Below are 19,078 nucleotides of genomic sequence, written 5' to 3'. Positions count from 1 at the left end.
CCCCATGGCCCCTGCACCCCCCAGCCCTGCCCGTCCCCTCACTCCCGCCCCAAGGCCCCTGCATCCCCCCGTCCTCTCACTCCTGCCCAAGGCTGAGGGAACAGCAAACACAGGTGATGGGATTGTTGCCTTGGTAACAATGGTTGTGTCCCAGGTATAACAGTGGTGCCCTCAATGTCACCACACCCAGTTGCCACAGTAACCAAGCTCAGGCCTGTTCTGACAGGAAAGGGTGAATCAGCCACAGGAACCTGCAAGGGGGGAGCCCAGTGCTGGGGAGAGAACCCAGGAGTCCTGGTTCCCGGCCCCTGCTCTAACCCCCAGCCCCCACGGCCCTCCCAGCGCCGGGGAGAGAACCCAGGAGTCCTGGCTCCCACCCCCTGCTCTACCCACCAGCCCCCACTGCCCTCCCAGAGCCGGGGAGAGAACCCAGGAGTCCTGGCTCCCGGCCCCCTGCTCTAACCACCAGCCCCCACTGCCCTCCCAGAGCCGGGGAGAGAACCCAGGAGTCCTGGCTCCCAGCCCCCTGCTCTAACCACCAGCCCCCACTGCCCTCCCAGCGCCGGGGAGAGAACCCAGGAGTCCTGGCTCCCACCCCCTGCTCTAACCACCAGCCCCCCCACTGCCCTCCCAGCGCCGGGGAGAGAACCCAGGAGTCCTGGCTCCCGGCCCCTGCTCTAACCACCAGCCCCCACTGCCCTCCCAGCGCCGGGGAGAGAACCCAGGAGTCCCTGGCTCCCGGCCCCTGCTCTAACCACCAGCCCCCACTGCCCTCCCAGTGCCAGGGAGAGAACCCAGGAGTCCTGGCTCCCACCCCCTGCTCTAACCACCAGCCCCCACTGCCCTCCCAGTGCTGGGGAGAGAACCCAGGAGTCCTGGCTCCCATCCCCTGCTCTAACCAGCAGCCCCCACTGCCCTCCCAGTGCTGGGGAGAGAACCCAGGAGTCCTGGCTCCCAGCCCCCACTGCCCTCCCCAGCACCAGGAGTTTCCATGGTGCTCCAGCCCGGCCGGGGGGCAGGAACTGGGGCCAGGCACGTTTGAACAATCACCTTTAATGAGTGTGACGCGCGTACAGGGCGGGTTCCCCTCCGCAGCCGTGGGCTCAGGTTGCAGTGGGCCGGGGGGCAGAGCCGGCTCGGCCCCCTTGAGCCTGGCACCCCCTACGCCTGCTTCTTCCGCGCAGGTGCCTGTGCGGGGACGCCCCAGTAGTACAGCAGCTGGGCCATAATCAGCCCATTGCAGAGAGACGCCACCATGTAGGTGAGAGCCAGCAGTGGGTCGCCCGTCTCCTAGGAGCAGAACACCGCCAATGGGGCAGGGCCTGGCCCTCTAGGGGCGCCGGCTCCCCCGGCCCAGGGGCAGGGAATGGGGCAGGGCCCGGCCCTCTAGGGGCACCGGCTCCCCCGGCCCAGGGGCAGGGAATGGGGCACGGCCTGGCCCCCCTAGGGGGCAACCGTCTCCCCCGGCCCAGGGGCAGGGAATGGGGCAGGGCCTGGCCTTCTAGGGGCGCCGGCTCCCCCAGCCCAGGGGCAGGGAATGGGGCAGGGCCTGGCCCCTCTAGGGGCGCCGGCTCCCCCGGCCCAGGGGCAGGGAATGGGGCAGGGCCTGGCCCTCTATGGGCGCCGGCTCCCCCGGCCCAGGGGCAGGGAATGGGGCACGGCCTGGCCCCCCTAGGGGCACCGGCTCCCCCAGCCCAGGGGCAGGGAATGGGGCAGGGCCTGGCCCCTCCAGGGGCACCGGCTCCCCGGCCCAGGGGCAGGGAATGGGGCAGGGCCTGGCCCTCTAGGGGCACCGGCTCCCCCGGCCCAGGGGCAGGGAATGGGGCAGGGCCTGGCCCTCTAGGGGCACCGGCTCCCCCGGCCCAGGGGCAGGACTGGCTGGCTCAGGGGCAGGGAACGGGGCAGGGCCTGGCCCCGGGCAGGACTGGCTGGCTCAGGGGCAGGGAACGGGGCAGGGCCTGGCCCCTCTAGGGGCGCCGTCTCCCCCGGCCCAGGGGCAGGGAATGGGGCAGGGCCTGGCCCCTCTAGGGGCGCCGACTCCCCCGGCCCAGGGCAGGACTGGCTGGCTCAGGGGGTGGGAATGGGGCAGGAATGGGGCAGGGCCTGGCCCCTCTAGGGGCGCCGGCTCCCCCGGCCCAGGGCAGGACTGGCTGGCTCAAGGGGTGGGAATGGGGCAGGGCCTGGCCCCTCTAGGGGCGCCGGCTCCCCCGGCCCAGGGCAGGACTGGCTGGGGGGCTGGGAGTGGGGCAGGGCCTGGCCCCTCTAGGGGCGCCGGCTCCCCCGGCCCAGGGCAGGACTGGCTGGCTCAAGGGGTGGGAATGGGGCAGGGCCTGGCCCCTCTAGGGGCGCCGGCTCCCCCGGCCCAGGGCAGGACTGGCTGGGGGGCTGGGAGTGGGGCAGGGCCTGGCCCCTCTAGGGGCGCCGGCTCCCCCGGCCCAGGGCAGGACTGGCTGGCTCAAGGGGTGGGAATGGGGCAGGGCCTGGCCCCTCTAGGGGCGCCGGCTCCCCCGGCCCAGGGCAGGACTGGCTGGGGGGCTGGGAGTGGGGCAGGGCCTGGCCCCTCTAGGGGCGCCGGCTCCCCCGGCCCAGGGCAGGACTGGCTGGCTCAAGGGGTGGGAATGGGGCAGGGCCTGGCCCCTCTAGGGGCGCCGGCTCCCCCAGCCCAGGGCAGGACTGGCTGGCTCAAGGGGTGGGAATGGGGCAGGGCCTGGCCCCTCTAGGGGCGCCGGCTCCCCCGGCCCAGGGCAGGACTGGCTGGGGGGCTGGGAGTGGGGCAGGGCCTGGCCCCTCTAGGGGCGCCGGCTCCCCCGGCCCAGGGCAGGACTGGCTGGCTCAAGGGGTGGGAATGGGGCAGGGCCTGGCCCCTCTAGGGGCGCCGGCTCCCCGGCCCAGGGCAGGACTGGCTGGGGGGCTGGGAGTGGGGCAGGGCCTGGCCCCTCTAGGGGCGCCGGCTCCTCCGGCCCAGGGCAGGACTGGCTGGCTCAAGGGGTGGGAATGGGGCAGGGCCTGGCCCCTCTAGGGGCGCCGGCTCCCCCGGCCCAGGGCAGGACTGGCTGGTTCAGCGGCAGGGAATGGGGCAGGGCCTGGCCCCTCTAGGGGCGCCGGCTCCCCCGGCCCAGGGCAGGGCTGGCTGGCTCGGGGTGGGAATGGGGCAGGGCCTGGCCCCTCTAGGGGCGCCGGCTCCCCCGGCCCAGGGCAGGACTGGCTGGGGGGCTGGGAGTGGGGCAGGGCCTGGCCCCTCTAGGGGCGCCGGCTCCCCCGGCCCAGGGCAGGACTGGCTGGCTCAGGGGGTGGGAATGGGGCAGGTACCTGCACGGAGGTGAAAATTCGGGCCAGGGAGCCGGCCAGGAGGAGGCCCACGGTGAGCGCCGACAGCTGCCCCGTGTGTCCGTTGCGGTAGTTTGTGGTCACCTGCAGCAGCTGGGAAGAGACGGAGACCTGGGTCAGCAGATCAACCAGAGGCAGCCCCAAAGCCCCCCACAGGGTTCCCCACAGCCAGCCAGCCCTGCCCTGGGCCGGGGGAGCCGGCGCCCCTAGAGGGGCCAGGCCCTGCCCCACTCCCAGCCCCTGAGACAGCCAGTCCTGCCCTGGGCCGGGGGAGCCGGCGCCCCTAGAGGGGCCAGGCCCTGCCCCACTCCCAGCCCCTGAGACAGCCAGTCCTGCCCTGGGCCGGGGGAGCCGGCGCCCCTAGAGGGGCCAGGCCCTGCCCCATTCCCTGCCCCTGAGCCAGCCAGTCCTGCCCTGGGCCGGGGGGAGCTGGTGCCCCTAGAGGGGCCAGGCCCTGCCCCATTCCCACCCCCTGAGCCAGCCAGTCCTGCCCTGGGCCGGGGGAGCCGGCGCCCCTAGAGGGGCCAGGCCCTGCCCCACTCCCACCCCCTGAGCCAGCCAGTCCTGCCCTGGGCCAGGGGGAGCTGGTGCCCCTAGAGGGGCCAGGCCCTGCCCCATTCCCACCCCCTGAGCCAGCCAGTCCTGCCCTGGGCCGGGGGAGCCGGCGCCCCTAGAGGGGCCAGGCCCTGCCCCACTCCCAGCCCCCCAGCCAGTCCTGCCCTGGGCTGGGGGGAGCCGGCGCCCCTAGAGGGAACAGGCCCTGCCCCATTCCCACCCCCTGAGCCAGCCAGTCCTGCCCTGGGCCGGGGGAGCCGGCGCCCCTAGAGGGGCCAGGCCCTGCCCCACTCCCACCCCCTGAGCCAGCCAGTCCTGCCCTGGGCCAGGGGGAGCTGGTGCCCCTAGAGGGGCCAGGCCCTGCCCCACTCCCACCCCCTGAGCCAGCCAGTCCTGCCCTGGGCCAGGGGGAGCCGGCGCCCCGACAGGGAGGAGGCCCTGCCCCATTCCCACCCCCTGAGCCAGCCAGTCCTGCCCTGCGCCAGGGGAGCCGGCGCCCCTAGAGGGGCCAGGCCCTGCCCCATTCCCACCCCCTGAGCCAGCCAGCCCTGCCCTGCGCCAGGGGAGCCGGCGCCCCTAGAGGGGCCAGGCCCTGCCCCCTTCCCTGCCCGAGGCAGCCCAGCCCCAGAGCTGCCCTGGCACTCACCCGGCTGATGACGATGGCGGGGACATTGATGGCCTGCAGGAGGGTGACGACGGCCGGGGGCGTGAGCGGGGACAGGAGCAGGCCGAGCAGAGCCGCGTACACAGCCAGGAAGCAGAGCCCTTGGGGGAGGAAGGGGGTGAAAGTCAATTCCGCACTGTGCCCCCCACCCCCCGCCCCGACCGTGGCCGAGGCCACTCACCCTGTGCCGTGCGCCCCCCGAAGTGCTGGGCCAGGAACCCAATGGCCACCGTCTGCAGCATGAGGAAGAGCGCCTCACCCCACGCGCTGTGGGGAGAAAGCCTGGGGTCAGCACCCCCTGCCGCCAGCCCGGCCCCGGCCCCCCACTGCCCTCCCAGCGCCGGGGAGAGAACCCAGGAGTCCTGGCTCCCGGCCCCTGCTCTCACCACCAGCCCCCACTGCCCTCCCAGCGCCGGGGAGAGAACCCAGGAGTCCTGGCTCCCACCCCCTGCTCTAACCACCAGCCACCACTGCCCTCCCAGCGCCGGAGAGAGAACCCAGGAGTCCTGGCTCCCACCCCCTGCTCTAACCACCAGCCCCAACTGCCCTCCCAGCGCCGGAGAGAGAACCCAGGAGTCCTGGCTCCCACCCCCTGCTCTAACCACCAGCCCCAACTGCCCTCCCAGCGCCGGAGAGAGAACCCAGGAGTCCTGGCTCCCGGCCCCCTGCTCTAACCACCAGCCCCCACTGCCCTCCCAGCGCCGGGGAGAGAACCCAGGAGTCCTGGCTCCCACCCCCTCCTCTAACCACCAGCCCCCACTGCCCTCCCAGCGCCGGGGAGAGAACCCAGGAGTCCTGGCTCCCACCCCCTGCTCTCACCACCAGCCCCCACTGCCCTCCCAGCGCCGGAGAGAGAACCCAGGAGTCCTGGCTCCCGGCCTCCTGCTCTACCCACCAGCCCCCACTGCCCTCCCAGCGCCGGGGAGAGAACCCAGGAGTCCTGGCTCCCAGCGCCCTTGGGCTGCCTGCGGTGCAGTGCCGGAGTCAGGGTCCCGCTGGCGGCCCCACCTGAAGGGGAAGCGGTGGGCCAGGCTGTACACCATGGTGCCGGTGATGGCCAGCAGCTCCAGCAGGACGGCGTAGAAACTGAGCCCCTCGGCGCTCCGCGCCCGCACGATCTTCAGCACCTGGGGCAGCTTCACTGCGGGGAGATGGGGGTCAGGGGAGCTCCAGCCAGCCCTGCCCTGGGCCGGGTGAACCAGCACCCCTAGAGGGACCAGGCCCTGCCCCATTCCCTGCCCCTGAGCCAGCCAGTCCTGCCCTGGGCCGGGGGAGCCGGCGCCCCTAGAGGGGCCAGGCCCTGCCCCATTCCCTGCCCCCTGAGCCAGCCAGTCCTGCCCTGGGCCGGGGGAGCCGGCGCCCCTGGAGGGGCCAGGCCCTGCCCCATTCCCTGCCTCTGAGCCAGCCAGTCCTGCCCTGGGCCGGGTGAACCAGCACCCCTAGAGGGACCAGGCCCTGCCCCATTCCCTGCCCCTGAGCCAGCCAGTCCTGCCCTGGGCCGGGGGAGCCGGCGCCCCTAGAGGGGCCAGGCCCTGCCCCATTCCCTGCCCCTGAGCCAGCCAGTCCTGCCCTGGGCCGGGGGAGCCGGCGCCCCTAGAGGGGCCAGGCCCTGCCCCATTCCCTGCCCCCTGAGCCAGCCAGTCCTGCCCTGGGCCGGGGGAGCCGGCGCCCCTGGAGGGGCCAGGCCCTGCCCCATTCCCTGCCCCTGAGCCAGCCAGTCCTGCCCTGGGCCGGGGGAGCCGGCGCCCCTAGAGGGACCAGGCCCTGCCCCATTCCTGCCCCATTCCCACCCCGAGCCAGCCAGTCCTGCCCTGGGCTGGGGGGAGCCGGCGCCCCTAGAGGGGCCAGGCCCTGCCCCATTCCCACCCCCTGAGCCAGCCAGTCCTGCCCTGGGCCGGGGGAGCCGGCACCCCTGGAGGGGCCAGGCCCTGCCCCACTCCCAGCCCCTGAGCCAGCCAGTCCTGCCCTGGGCCGGGGGAGCCAGCGCCCCTAGAGGGGCCAGGCCCTGCCCCACTCTCTGCCCCACTCCGTACCCAGCAGCGAGCCCGCGACGATGGCGATCCCCAGGCCTTTGCTGATCAGGATCTTGAGGCAGGGCACTGGAGAGGCCGCGGGAGAAAGAGCCGTGGGTTAGTGCGCAGTGGGGAACACCCCGTCCCGCCCCTGCCCCTGCCATGCGGGCATCACGCCCCCCGGCCCAGCACACGCCACCCCGGCAGGTCACCTCTGCTCCAACCCCACGGCTCAGCTCAGCTACAGCCACCCTCCCTGTGCCCCCGGCCCCAGCGACACCCAGGTCCCTCCGCCCGCCCGCTGCCCCCCTGGTGCCCCGTCTCAGCGAACCCCACATGGCCCCTTCCCTCCCCCAGCAACCCCCCCCATGGCCCCTTCCCTCCCCGCGGCCCCCAGTGACCCCCCCACACACGGCCCCTTCCCTCCCCCAGCGACCCCCCCCACGGCCCCTTCCCTCCCCCAGCGACCCCCCCCCACGGCCCCTTCCCTCCCCCCGGCCCCCAGCGACCCCCCCACACACAGCCCCTTCCCTCCCCCAGCGACCCCCCCACACACAGCCCCTTCCCTCCCCCAGTGACCCCCCCCCACGGCCCCTTCCCTCCCCCAGCGACCCCCCCACACGGCCCCTTCCCTCCCCCCGGCCCCCAGCGACTCCCCCCCACACAGCCCCTTCCCTCCCCCAGCGACCCCCCCCACACACAGCCCCTTCCCTCCCCCAGCGACCCCCCCACACGGCCCCTTCCCTCCCCCTGGCCCCCAGCGACCCCCCCCCACACAGCCCCTTCCCTCCCCCAGCGACCCCCCCCCACACAGCCCCTTCCCTCCCCCAGCGACCCCCCCCACACACAGCAGCCCCTTCCCTCCCCCAGCGACCCCCCCACACGGCCCCTTCCCTCCCCCTGGCCCCCAGCGACTCCCCCCCACACAGCCCCTTCCCTCCCCCAGCGACCCCCCCCACACACAGCCCCTTCCCTCCCCCAGAGACCCCCCCACACGGCCCCTTCCCTCCCCCTGGCCCCCAGCGACCCCCCCACACAGCCCCTTCCCTCCCCCAGCGACCCCCCCCCACACAGCCCCTTCCCTCCCCCAGCGACCCCCCCACACGGCCCCTTCCCTCCCCACGGCCCCTTCCCTCCCCCAGCGACCCCCCCACACGGCCCCTTCCCCTCCCCCCGGCCCCCAGCGACCCCCCCACACGGCCCCTTCCCTCCCCCCGGCCCCCAGCGACTCCCCCCCACACGGCCCCTTCCCTCCCCCAGCGACCCCCCCACACGGCCCTTCCCTCCCCCCGGCCCCCAGCGACCCCCCCCCACACAGCCCCTTCCCTCCCCCAGCGACCCCCCCACACGGCCCTTCCCTCCCCCCGGCCCCCAGCGACCCCCCCCCACACAGCCCCTTCCCTCCCCCAGCGACCCCCCCCCACGGCCCCTTCCCTCCCCCCGGCCCCCAGCGACCCCCAGGAGAGCGCCCGGGCGGTCCCCCTGCGGGGGAGACTCTGGGGAGGGAACTTGCTCCCGCCCCGGGTTTGGCTGAACATGGGGGTCACCGCTCCCCTGGGGAGCCCCACTGTGGGGTACTTCCGCCCCGCACCAGCATGGCGGCGAGGCGCCTGTTTCCGGCCCGGGGAGGCCAACTTCCGGCCCGCGCCGGCTCACTTCCGCCCGGCACCGTCATGTCGCTCGTGCGAACAGCGGCGGCACTTCTCGCCCAAGACTCGGGATTTCCGCCCCGCACCAAGATGGCGGCCGAAGGGTCCCGCTTCCGGTTCCCCGGGGGAAAAGACTTCCGCCCCGCACAGTGGTGGCGGCCGGGGAGGGGTACTTCCGTTGCGTACTTCCCAACTTCCGCCCCGCAGGGACATGGCGGCACTTCCGGGCCGGCTCCGCGCGTTGCCATGGCGCCCGGGCGGAAGTGGGGGGGGGGGGCCTCACCGTGCAGAAGGTTGAAGCGCAGCAGCAGCTCGTCGTAGCAGCCCTCCGGAAGCAAGTGCGGGACCAGCAGCCCCCTGAGCGCCGTGGCCGCCATCTTGGCAAATGTCACCCGCCGCCTGGCGCTTCCGCCTCCACGTCGCCATGGCGCCCAAGCACCGCCCCGTCGCCGCGCGCAGGCGCGCTTGGTGCGCTCCCTGGTCGCAGTGCGCTAGTGCGCATGCGCCCTAACCCGCGCGCCCCTGCGCATGCGGTGTCGAAATGGCGTCACCCTCCTGGCTTTAATTGCGCATGCGTACTCCGGGTCGTTTCCACCCTACTTTGGCTGTGGGACCGCCCTCTTAGGTCTCGCGCATGCGCTCCACGCACCGCCCCCCCCGTCCTGCTCTGCGCATGCTCCCTGACCGCCTCCGCCCCCACCTTCCTCCACCTCCTCCTCCCGCGCCTGCGCCCTGCCGCCGGCACGCTCCGTGGCCGCGCATGCGTCCTGCCTCCCTCCCCGCCACCTCCCCCTTCCGCGCATGCTCCCGGGCGCCTTCCCACCGCCTCCCCGCGCATGCGCCCTGCGCGCCGCTCCTCCCGCCCGCCCCGCGCATGCGCCCTGCCGCCTGGGGCGCCTCCCGCACCAGCCCGCCTCGGGCGCTCCCGCACCAGCTCCCTCTGCTCCAACATGGCCGCCGCCCCTCCCCCTTCCAGCGCCCTGGGGGCGGCCCTGGCGGGCGGGGCCGTGGCCCTGTGCCTGCTGGAGGCCCTGTGGCGCGGGCGGGTCCGGTGTGGGCGGGAGGCCGCCCTGGCGCTGTCGCGGCAACGGCGGCGGCGGCGGCGGCGCTGGGCCCGGTGGGGCCGGCGCTGGGCCCTGCTGTGGCTGGCGGGGACCCCGTCGTCCGGGCCCCGCCCCGCCCCCGCCCGCCCGCGCCGGCTGTGGAGCCGGGCCCGCAGCTCGGCCTTCTGGGAGACGGTGCGGGCCAAGGCCTTCGGGCCGGGGGAGTGGGCGGAGAACTTCCGCCTGGCCCCGGCCACCTTCGACTTCCTGTGTGGTCGGCTGGGGGCCGCCATCGCCCGGCGCGACACCACCATGCGCCGGGCGGTGCCGGCCGAGGTGCGCCTGGCGCTCACCCTGTGGCGCCTGGGCGCCTGCACCGAGTACCGGGCGGTGGAGCGCCGCTTCGGCGTCTCCCGCTCCACCGTCTGCAAGATCCTGCGCGACGTCTGCCAGGCCGTGGTGGCCCTCCTCACCCCGGCCTACGTGGCCGCCCCCGCCCGGCCCGCCGCCGCCGGCTTCCCCGCCCCGCCCCAGCTGGCCGGCGTGCTGGGCCGCCTCCACGTGCCCATCCGGGCCCCCACCGAGAACGCCGCCGGCTACTGCAACCGCCGGGGGGGCCACTCGGTGGTGATGCAGGCCGCCGTGGACGCCCGCGGCTGCTTCTGGGACCTCAGCGTCGGCTGCCCCGGACGCCACAGCGACGCCCAGGTGCTGCGGGCTTCCGAGCTGTACCAGCGGGCCCAGAGCGGGGGGCTCTTCCCCGGCGCCTCCCGGGATGTAGGCGGGGTGCAGGTGCCTGGCTACCTGCTGGCCGGCCCGTCCTACCCGCTCCTGCCCTGGCTGATGAGGCCGTACCGCGGCGAGGAGCTGACGCCGGCCCAGCGGTGCTTCAACGAGTACGCCGGCGCCGCCCGCAGCGTGGCCCGGGTGGCCTTCGGCCGCCTGCGGGGCCGCTGGCGCTGCCTGCAGAAGCGCAACGACACGGACGTCGCCTTCCTGCCCACCCTCATCGCTGCTTGCTCCACCCTGCACAACGTCTGCGAGATGCGCGGGGACGTCTTCCAGCCCCGCTGGATGGTGGAGGAGGAGGAGGAGGAAGAGGAGGAAGCAGAGCTCTTCGAAGACTGGGAGGAGGAGCTAGGCCCAGCAGCCGAGATCCGTGACGCCCTGGCTCAGACCCTGTGGGACTGAGGGAGGGAACCCGCGAGTCCTGCCCCACAACCCGGCTGCTGTCACTGACGACACCCTACTCCCCTCCCATAGAACCCAGGAGTCCTGGCTCCCAGAGGCCCCCCTGCTCGAACCACCAGCCCCCACTGCCCTCCAAGATCCAGGGGTGGGAGATGAAGGAAGAGGGTTGCCAGCGGGTTGCCTGGGCAGAGGCTGGGTGCCTGGCGGGCGGGCGGGCATCAGAGCCGGGACCGAGACGCCAGGCTGGGCGGGGGGACGTGGAAGTGGGGCCGGGGGGAACAGAAGGGGCCGTGGGGCTGTGTCGGTGGAGGGAATAGGGGACCCGGATGCCTGTGTTCTTTGTAGCTGCAATAAATTAACACTTCACCCCCAAAAGATGCTGCAATTGTCTCTCTCTGCCCCCTGCCGACCCCACGGGAGCTGGACGGCCGTGACCGATTGCACACAATGGTTATGGGGAGTGCAGATTTGGAGGCGGGGGCAGTAACAATGGAGCCAGGGGCCGTAGTTACGGAAAACGCCCCCCCGCAGTTTATTTCACCTGTAAAATACATGGACGTCCAAGCTCTTTCTGCACCCGATTTCCCACCCCTCCCCGAGCCGGCCAGTCCTGCCCGGGGCCGGGGGAACCGGCGCCCCTAGAGGGGCCAGACCCTGCCCCATTCCCTGCCCCCTGAGCCGGCCAGTCCTGCCCTGGGCCAGGGGGAACCGGCGCCCCTAGAGGGGCCAGGCCCTGCCCCATTCCCACCCCCTGAGCCAGCCAGTCCTGCCCTGGGCCGGGGGGAGCCGGCGCCCCTAGAGGGGCCAGGCCCTGCCCCATTCCCACCCTCTGAGCCAGCCAGTCCTGCCCTGGGCCGGGGGAGACGGCGCCCCTAGAGGGGCCAGGCCCTGCCCCATTCCCACCCCCTGAGCCAGCCAGTCCTGCCCTGGGCCGGGGGGAGCCGGCGCCCCTAGAGGGGCCAGGCCCTGCCCCACTCCCTGCCCCTGAGCCAGCCAGTCCTGCCCTGGGCCGGGGGAGACGGCGCCCCTAGAGGGGCCAGGCCCTGCCCCACTCCCTGCCCCTGAGCCAGCAAGTCATGCCCTGGGCCGGGGGAGCCGGCACCCCTGGAGGGACCAGGCCCTGCCCCCCCCAGCCCTGGCCCCTCAGATGGTCTGGTAGCCTCCCCGTGCCCTGTGCCGGCCCATCAGGTAGGCGATGAGGACGAGGAGGATGAGGACCAGCAGCACGACCCCGATGACAATGGGAACCACCAGGCTGCGCTGCGCTGGGCAGAGCTCCGCTGCAAGGGGGGCAGAGAGGCCGGGCTGAGATGGGGGGGCACAGGGAGGGGGAACCAAGGAGCATGGGGGGGGGCTGGCTGGGCGGGACAAGCTGGGGATGCACAGGGGGGCAGTGGGGGGGCTGGCTGGGGGTACGCAGGGGGAGGTTAGAGCAGGTAGAGTGGGGCCAGCGGGGTGGCATGTGGGGGCTGGCAGGGGGTGCATGGGGTGTGGTTATGGCAGGTGGGGGGCTGGCAGGGGGGTGGCGGGGGGCGCGAGGGCAGGCGGAGGGGCCGACGGGCTGCGTGGGGGCGTAAGGGCAGGCGGGGGGCTGGCAGGGGGCATTGGGGCAGGTGGGGGGCCGGCAGGCGGCGTGAGGGCAGGCGGAAGGGCAGGCGGGGGGCCGGGGGGGGTGGCGGGGGGCATGAGGGCAGGCGGAGGGGCCGACGGGGTGTGCGGGGGCGTAAGGGCAGGCGGAAGGGTGTCTGGGGGGCTGGCGGGGGGCATTAGGGCAGGCGGGGGGCCAGCAGGGGGGGTGTGAGGGCAGGCGGAAGGGTGTCTGGGGGGCCGGCAGGGGGGAGGCGGGGGGCCGGCAGGGGGGTGTTGGGGGGCTGGCAGGGCGGAGGCGGGGGGGCATTAGGGCAGGTGGGGGGCCGGCAGGGGGGGCGGTACCTTCCCCGAAGTTGCCGCTGGGGGGCAGGGCGAAGGCCTGGACCCGCTCCTGCAGGGCGTCGAGGCGGAGCTGGGGGCTCAGCCCCATGCTGCGGTTCTGGCACTGGTAGGAGTGGCCCAGCCTGGCCTCGAACTCCTGCAGGCTGTCGTTGTGCGCCCCAAAGTCCCACTCTGGGGGTGGGGGGTCGGGGGTCAGAGCCAGGACCCCACAGATCCCAGCCGGCATGGACCCTCCGCCAGCCCCGACTCGACCCCCAAACTCCCACTCCCCGAGTCACCCAAAACCTCCACCTTCCCGATTCACCCTGAACTCCCCGAGTCACCCCCAACCCCCCATCTCCCCAGTCACCCCAATGCCCCCATCACCCCAAACCCCCACCTTGCTGATTCACTCTCCACTCCCCAAGTCACCCCAAACCCCGAGTCACCCTGAACCCCCCAACCTCCCTGACTCACCCCGAACCTGCCACCTCCATGAGTCACCCCAAAACTCACCTCTGGATCCAGGGCCAACCTCCCAAGTCAGACCTGAGCACCCCCCCAGGTCAGGTGCAACACCCCCAAAGTCCTTCCCACCTCCCGTCACCCCAATCCCTCCCCCGCCCCCCCACTTCTCACCTTGGGCCCCTGGGAACCGCAGGCTCAGGTTGGCTTGGACCTCGCGCAGGTAGAAAGTGCGTCGGGTTTTATTCTGGGGGGGAGAGACAGAGCCGCTGGGAGCCCCAAAGACTGAGCCACAGAAGTGCAGCCAGCTCTGGGGTGGAGCGCAGCAGCCGTCTATAACACCCAAGCTCCTCCTTGCCCCACAGCGCCCCCGCCCCGCCCCGCCCCGCCCCGCCCCTTACCCCCTAGAGCCCCCTGCTGGGCCCCCACCCTGCTGGTCCCCACCCCCCCACCAGGGGCCTGCCCCCACTCCCTGCCCCATAGTGGCCCCCTGCCCTGCTCTGTGCCCCACAGCACCCCCTGCCAGGCCCCCACCCCACAGGGACCTCTGCTGGGCCCCTACCCTACAGCAACCCCTGCCGACCCCCCCCCATGCCCCCACTGGGTCCCCACCCCAATCCTTACCCCATAGCACCCCCTGCTGGGCTCCCGCTCCCTACCCCATAGCCCCCCCCGGCTGTACCTGTGTGAAGGTGAAGCTGAGAAAGCCCTGGGGAAAGTTGAGGCGCAGGGTAGCTGTCTCGTTCCCGCAGTGGCCAGACACCTTGGTCTGGTTTGGCTGGATGGCAAAGGCCCCCCAGAGCTGGAGGGGAGAGAGAGGTGGGGTGACCCCCATACCCCTTCACCCTGACCCCCCCCAGTGCCAGGGACAGAACCCAGGAGTCCTGGCTCCCACCCCCTGCTCTAACCACCAGCCCCCACTGCCCTCCCAGCGCCGGGGAGAGAACCCAGGAGTCCTGGCTCCCGGCCCCTGCTCTAACCACCAGCCCCCACTGCCCTCCCAGCGCCGGGGAGAGAACCCAGGAGTCCTGGCTCCCACCCCCTGCTCTAACCACCAGCCCACACTGCCCTCCCAGCGCCGGGGAGAGAACCCAGGAGTCCTGGCTCCCACCCCCTGCTCTAACCACCAGCCCCCACTGCCCTCCCAGCGCCGGGGAGAGAACCCAGGAGTCCTGGCTCCCACCCCCTGCTCTCACCACCAGCCCCCACTGCCCTCCCAGCGCCGGGGAGAGAACCCAGGAGTCCTGGCTCCCGGCCCCCTGCTCTAACCACCAGCCCCCTGCTCTAACCACCAGCCCCTGCTGCCCCCCTGAGCGTGGATTCAAAGCAGCCAGACCCTAGTCCTGGGGCTGGGATCCCACCTGGGCGCAGCTGAGGAGTGGGAGGTCCCAGGCAGCGGGGGGGGGGGGGGGGCAGTCCTTTACAGACTGGGTTGATCCCTGTCCCCCTTCCCGACTCCCCCCACAGTGACCCCCCCCTGGCATGACATCACTCACCCCCCATGGACCCAGCTGCCCCAAGCACACCCCCATTTCCAGTCACCTCCCTGCCAGAGGAGGGCGCTGGCTCCAGCCAGCCACAGGGGTCAGCAGCAGGGGTGAATGCTCCAGGCCATGGGGCCTGCGCCAGAGAGAACTGACCCAGGGCCTAATTTTAGCTCCCACCTCATGGTCCCTGGTGTGTGGGAGAGATGACACCACCCCGTGTCCCCACACACAGAAATAGCTCTGGGTTTGGCACTAGTCCAGACCTCAAGTGGCTTCCTGCTCTCACCACCAGGCCCCACTGCCCTCCCAGTGCTGGGGAGAGAACCCAGGAGTCCTGGCTCCCGGCCTCAACCACCAGCCCCCACTGCCCTCCCAGCGCTGGGGAGAGAACCCAGGAGTCCGGGCTCCCGGCCCCAACCACCAGCCCCCACTGCCCTCCAAGCAGTAGGGAGAGAACCCAGGAGTCCTGGCTCCCACCCCCTGCTCTAACCACCAGCCCCCACTGCCCTCCCAGAGCTGGGGAGAGAACCCAGGAGTCCTGGCTCCCACCCCCTGCTCTAAGCACCAGCCCCCACTGCCCTCCAAGCGGTGGGGAGAGAACCCAGGAGTCCTGGCTCCCAGCCCCTGCTCTAACCACCAGCCCCCACTGCCCTCCCAGCGCCGGGGAGAGACCCCAGGAGTCCTGGCTCCCGGCCCCTGCTCTGACCACCAGCCCCCACTGCCCTCCCCATGCTGGGGAGAGAACCCAGGAGTCCTGGCTCCCACCCCCTGCTCTAACCACCAGCCCCCACTGCCCTCCCAGAGCTGGGGAGAGAACCCAGGAGTCCTGGCTCCCACCCCCTGCTCTAAGCACCAGCCCCCACTGCCCTCCAAGCGGTGGGGAGAGAACCCAGGAGTCCTGGCTCCCAGCCCCTGCTCTAACCACCAGCCCCCACTGCCCTCCCAGCGCCGGGGAGAGACCCCAGGAGTCCTGGCTCCCGGCCCCTGCTCTGACCACCAGCCCCCACTGCCCTCCCCATGCTGGGGAGAGAACCCAGGAGTCTTGGCTCCCACCCCCTGCTCTGACCACCAGCCCCCACTGCCCTCCCAGCGCCGGGGAGAGAACCCAGGAGTCCTGGCTCCCACCCCCTGCTCTGACCACCAGCCCCCACTGCCCTCCCAGCGCTGGGGAGAGAACCCAGGAGTCCTGGCTCCCGGCCCCCTGCTCTGACCACCAGCCCCCACTGCCCTCCCCATGCTGGGGAGAGAACCCAGGAGTCCTGGCTCCCACCCCCTGCTCTAACCACCAGCCTCCCCTCCCTCTCACCTTGGCCTTGGAGCTTTTTGTGTACTCGACTCGGATCTCGAGACCTGACTGCACCCGGACGCAGACCTCCTTGCCCTCCGCCAGCCAGTAGTCGCCGACCCTCACGTCGGGGGGCGCAGTTGGGGACACTGTGGTATGGTGGGGCGTGGTGGGGTGGGACGTGCTGTGATTGGCCGGGTGGGTCGTGGTATGGTGGGGCGTGGTGGGGTGGGACGTGCTGTGATTGGCCGGGTGGGTCGTGGTATGGTGGGGCGTGGTGGGGTGGGACGTGCTGTGATTGGCTGGGTGGGTCGTGGTGGGGTGGGACGTGGTGCGGTGGGTCGTGGTATGGTGGGGCGTGGTGGGGTGGGACGTGCTGTGATTGGCTGGGTGCGTCGTGGTGCGGTGGGTCGTGGTATGGTGGGGCGTGGTGGGGTGGGACGTGCTGTGATTGGCTGGGTGGGTCGTGGTGCGGTGGGTCGTGGTATGGTGGGGCGTGGTGGGGTGGGACGTGCTGTGATTGGCTGGGTGGGTCGTGGTATGGTGGGGCGTGGTGTGATTGGCTGGGTGGGTCGTGGTGCGGTGGGTCGTGGTGGGGTGCCGTGTGCGGTGAGTGGTGGTGGCCGGGGTGGATTTGGTGAAGGCCGGCTCGAGCGTGGCCGATGTCTTGGGGCGGGGACAGCCAGGGCCGACACATGAGGCCTCGAGCTCCGTGTGGGGCGTGGGACCCTGGCGTCCGGCCTCCCGGCGTGGGGTCAGCTCTTGGGCCACGTCGCCAGCCAGGGTGCAGCTCCATACTTGGTGGGGAGAGCAGAAGGAGGAGAACTCAACCCAATGCCTTCCCCTGGCTGGCGTTACCCAGTGCCCACCATTAGGGGCCAGAGTGAACGGCGCCCCAAGACTCCAGACATGCTCCTCCATGGAGCCAAAACCAGGCCCCGCCAAGTCACATGGTGCCCAGACCCTCCCTCTCCTCGGCTGCCTTGAGCAGCTCAGTGACAGCCATCATTACACTTCAGAGTTAACGCCCCAGCAAAAGGCAGGCCTGGCCCTCTGAACAGTCATGTGCCACCTCTGGGGCGGGGCGGCCGGTGACACGGGGACCCTCGCCAGCACCGAGATGGGACCCCCTTGGGGGCAGGCCACCCGGAAACCCACCCCAAACCCTCCCAGTTACCCCGTACCACCGAGGCTCCCCACGCCTCGGCCCATTCCTCCTGCTGTCAGCAGCGTCTCCCACATTGAGCCATCACTAGGTTTCAGAGTTAACGCTGCTTAATCCAGCGCGTCTCCAGCCAACTGTCCCCGCCCGCCCCCCCCAGGCCCGTTTCGGCTCATTCAGCCGATTTTGGCCGGCCGGGAACAGGGCAAAGGTGGCGGGCGTGGGGCCATCGTTGACTTGTGGGGCAGAGCCCTGGTTTGGCTGGCTGAGGTCTCTGACCCCCAACACGGAAGCAGAGTCCTGCTCCGGTGGCAGAGGCGAGATTGACCTTTCCCCGCTGCAGATTTAGCAGCCTTGTGTCACCTTAATCTTTGGCTGGCGCGAAAGGGACCCGCCCGGCCAGGGGTGTGGGGGGGAAATGGGGCAAACTGGTTTGTCAGATGGGGGGGAACCACAACGTTTCACAAGTTCCTCGTTAGTCATGTTGATGGTAGTGGGGCCGGGAGCCAGGGCTCCTGGGTTCTCTCCCCAGCGCTGGGAGGGCAGTGGGGGCTGGTGGTTAGAGCAGGGGCCGGGAGCCAGGGCTCCTGGGTTCTCTCCCCGGCGCTGGGAGGGCAGTGGGGGCTGGTGGGTAGAGCAGGGGGGTGGGAGCCAGGACTCCTGGGTTCTCTCCCTGGCGCTGGGAGGGCAGTGGGGGCTGGTGGTTAGAGCAGGGGGTGGGAGCCAGGACTCCTGGGTTCTCTCCCTGGTGCTGGGAGGGCAGTGGGGGCTGGTGGTTAGAGCAGGGGGTGGGAGGCAGGACTCCTGGGTTCTCTCCCCGGTGCTGGGAGGGCAGTGGGGGCTGGTGGCCAGAGCAGGGGGCCGGGAACCAGGACTCCTGGGTTCTCTCCCTGGCGCTGGGAGGGCAGTGGGGGCTGGTGGTTAGAGCAGGGGGCCGGGAACCAGGACTCCTGGGTTCTCTCCCTGGCGCTGGGAGGGCAGTGGGGGCTGGTGGCCAGAGCAGGGGGCCGGGAACCAGGACTCCTGGGTTCTCTCCCTGGCGCTGGGAGGGCAGTGGGGGCTGGTGGTTAGAGCAGGGGGTGGGAGCCAGGACTCCTGGGTTCTCTCCCTGGCTCTGAGGCGGCCGGACCGGTTGTCACCCATGGGAAAGAGCAGCACAAACCTGCGAGGAAGATGAGCAACGCCTCCAGGGAGCCCATGGCGAGGTGAGCACAGGAGCGTCCGTCTGTCCCCCGAGTGCGGCCGTGGGTCTGTCCCCTGTTGCCAGTCGCTGCCTCTGGCTCCAGGAACGTCCTCCGCCAGCAATAAAAACTAGGAAATGAAACCAGTTCCCTGTCCAAGGCCACACACCCGCCCCCACCCGCCCAGCCCTGGCTAACGACTCCTGCAGGCTGAGATATGCCCAGCTCTGGGGCAGGGCGGCCAGTGACACGGGGACCCCTCGCCTGGTGCTGAGATGCGCCCACCTCTGGGGTGGGGTGACTGGTGACACGGGGACCTAGCACCAAGATGCGCCCACCTCTGGGGCGGGCTGGCCGATGACACAGGGACGTAGCACTGAGATGCGCCCAGCTCTGGGGCAGAGCAACCTGTCACCCAGCCCGGTTGGGGGAGGGGAGGTGGGGTACCACCTCGGGGGGGTGAAGCTGTCAGCCAGCTATTGGCGATGATTCAGAGGTTTCGCTTCCCCTTCAGAGATCTCAGCCGGTGCTGAGTCAGTTCCCAGGACAGGCCAGTGACCTTCATATGACAGGTCACATGTGCTAGGCCTGGGGTGGGAGGGAGCCAGGACTCCTGGGTTCTCTCCCCGGTGCTGGGAGGGCAGTGGGGGCTGGTGGTTAGAGCAGGGGCCGGGAGCCAGGACGAATGAGCTCACCGCAGAACTAGCTGCACTTTTCTCATTCTGCTGCCCCCCCCCCCCGACCTTGCCCCCTTTGACGGCATTTCCCAGGGGGGCTCCCCACCACAGCCCAACACCAGCGACCTGCGCAACTCCCCACTCCACAGGGAGAGACGTGGAGACATCAGGGCCACAACGGACTGTGGGGTCCCAGGCCAGACCCAGCCTCTTGGGGCTGGACTGAGATCACGCCCCGCCCCCTGCACCCTGGCTACGCCTTTGCGCGTATCCCAGAAGGAGCTGAGGCCAAGTTTATCCGGTCCAGTTCCGAGGTGGACCCCCCTCCCCACCGCCTCAAACTCAGGCGCCTGGATTCTGCACTGCACATCAGAGGGCAAAGCAGAGATCCCACTGCTCACACCAACAGTGCAACAGCTGCGCTGCGAGCTCAGGCAGAAGACCAAGCCCACTCTCTTCTCGGGGGGGG

General features: G+C 71.8%; 2 protein-coding genes across 2 annotated transcripts; both read right to left on the bottom strand.

The window, feature by feature from the left end:
- Positions 1-1,038: 1,038 nt before the first annotated feature.
- On the bottom strand, positions 1,039-8,726 carry MPDU1 (mannose-P-dolichol utilization defect 1). Its single transcript, XM_074982973.1, has 7 exons — positions 8,491-8,726; positions 6,580-6,645; positions 5,555-5,687; positions 4,728-4,813; positions 4,529-4,647; positions 3,310-3,420; positions 1,039-1,290 (listed from the first exon to the last, which is right to left on the bottom strand). Exons 1-7 carry the CDS (start codon positions 8,582-8,584, stop codon positions 1,162-1,164), a joined length of 738 nt encoding a protein of 245 aa, XP_074839074.1. The 5' UTR covers positions 8,585-8,726; the 3' UTR covers positions 1,039-1,161.
- Positions 8,727-10,955: 2,229 nt separating this feature from the next.
- On the bottom strand, positions 10,956-18,015 carry CD68 (CD68 molecule). Its single transcript, XM_074983033.1, has 7 exons — positions 17,914-18,015; positions 16,083-16,386; positions 15,611-15,911; positions 13,500-13,619; positions 12,992-13,064; positions 12,374-12,544; positions 10,956-11,721 (listed from the first exon to the last, which is right to left on the bottom strand). Exons 1-7 carry the CDS (start codon positions 17,948-17,950, stop codon positions 11,585-11,587), a joined length of 1,143 nt encoding a protein of 380 aa, XP_074839134.1. The 5' UTR covers positions 17,951-18,015; the 3' UTR covers positions 10,956-11,584.
- Between the last annotated feature and the right edge of the window lie 1,063 nt (positions 18,016-19,078).

Source organism: Carettochelys insculpta, chromosome 34 (assembly GCF_033958435.1).
Source record: "Carettochelys insculpta isolate YL-2023 chromosome 34, ASM3395843v1, whole genome shotgun sequence".
NCBI lineage: Eukaryota > Metazoa > Chordata > Testudines > Carettochelyidae > Carettochelys > Carettochelys insculpta.
Note: the sequence above shows the minus strand (reverse complement) of the source record. Positions and strands in the feature narration are given on the sequence as shown.

Excerpts from the sequence above, each read along its gene's own strand:
- MPDU1 (XM_074982973.1), bottom strand. The coding sequence starts at position 8,584 with ATGGCGGCCACGGCGCTCAGGGGGCTGCTGGTCCCGCACTTGCTTCCG. Across the intron at positions 5,688-6,579 it reads CGTCGCGGGCTCGCTGCTGG|TGAAGCTGCCCCAGGTGCTG; the intron begins GTACGGAGTGGG and ends ATCTCCCCGCAG. Across the intron at positions 1,291-3,309 it reads GAATTTTCACCTCCGTGCAG|GAGACGGGCGACCCACTGCT; the intron begins GTACCTGCCCCA and ends TTCTGCTCCTAG.
- CD68 (XM_074983033.1), bottom strand. The coding sequence starts at position 17,950 with ATGGGCTCCCTGGAGGCGTTGCTCATCTTCCTCGCAG. Across the intron at positions 16,387-17,913 it reads GTTGCTCATCTTCCTCGCAG|TATGGAGCTGCACCCTGGCT; the intron begins GTTTGTGCTGCT and ends CTCCCCACCAAG. Across the intron at positions 13,620-15,610 it reads CAAAAAGCTCCAAGGCCAAG|CTCTGGGGGGCCTTTGCCAT; the intron begins GTGAGAGGGAGG and ends TCTCCCCTCCAG.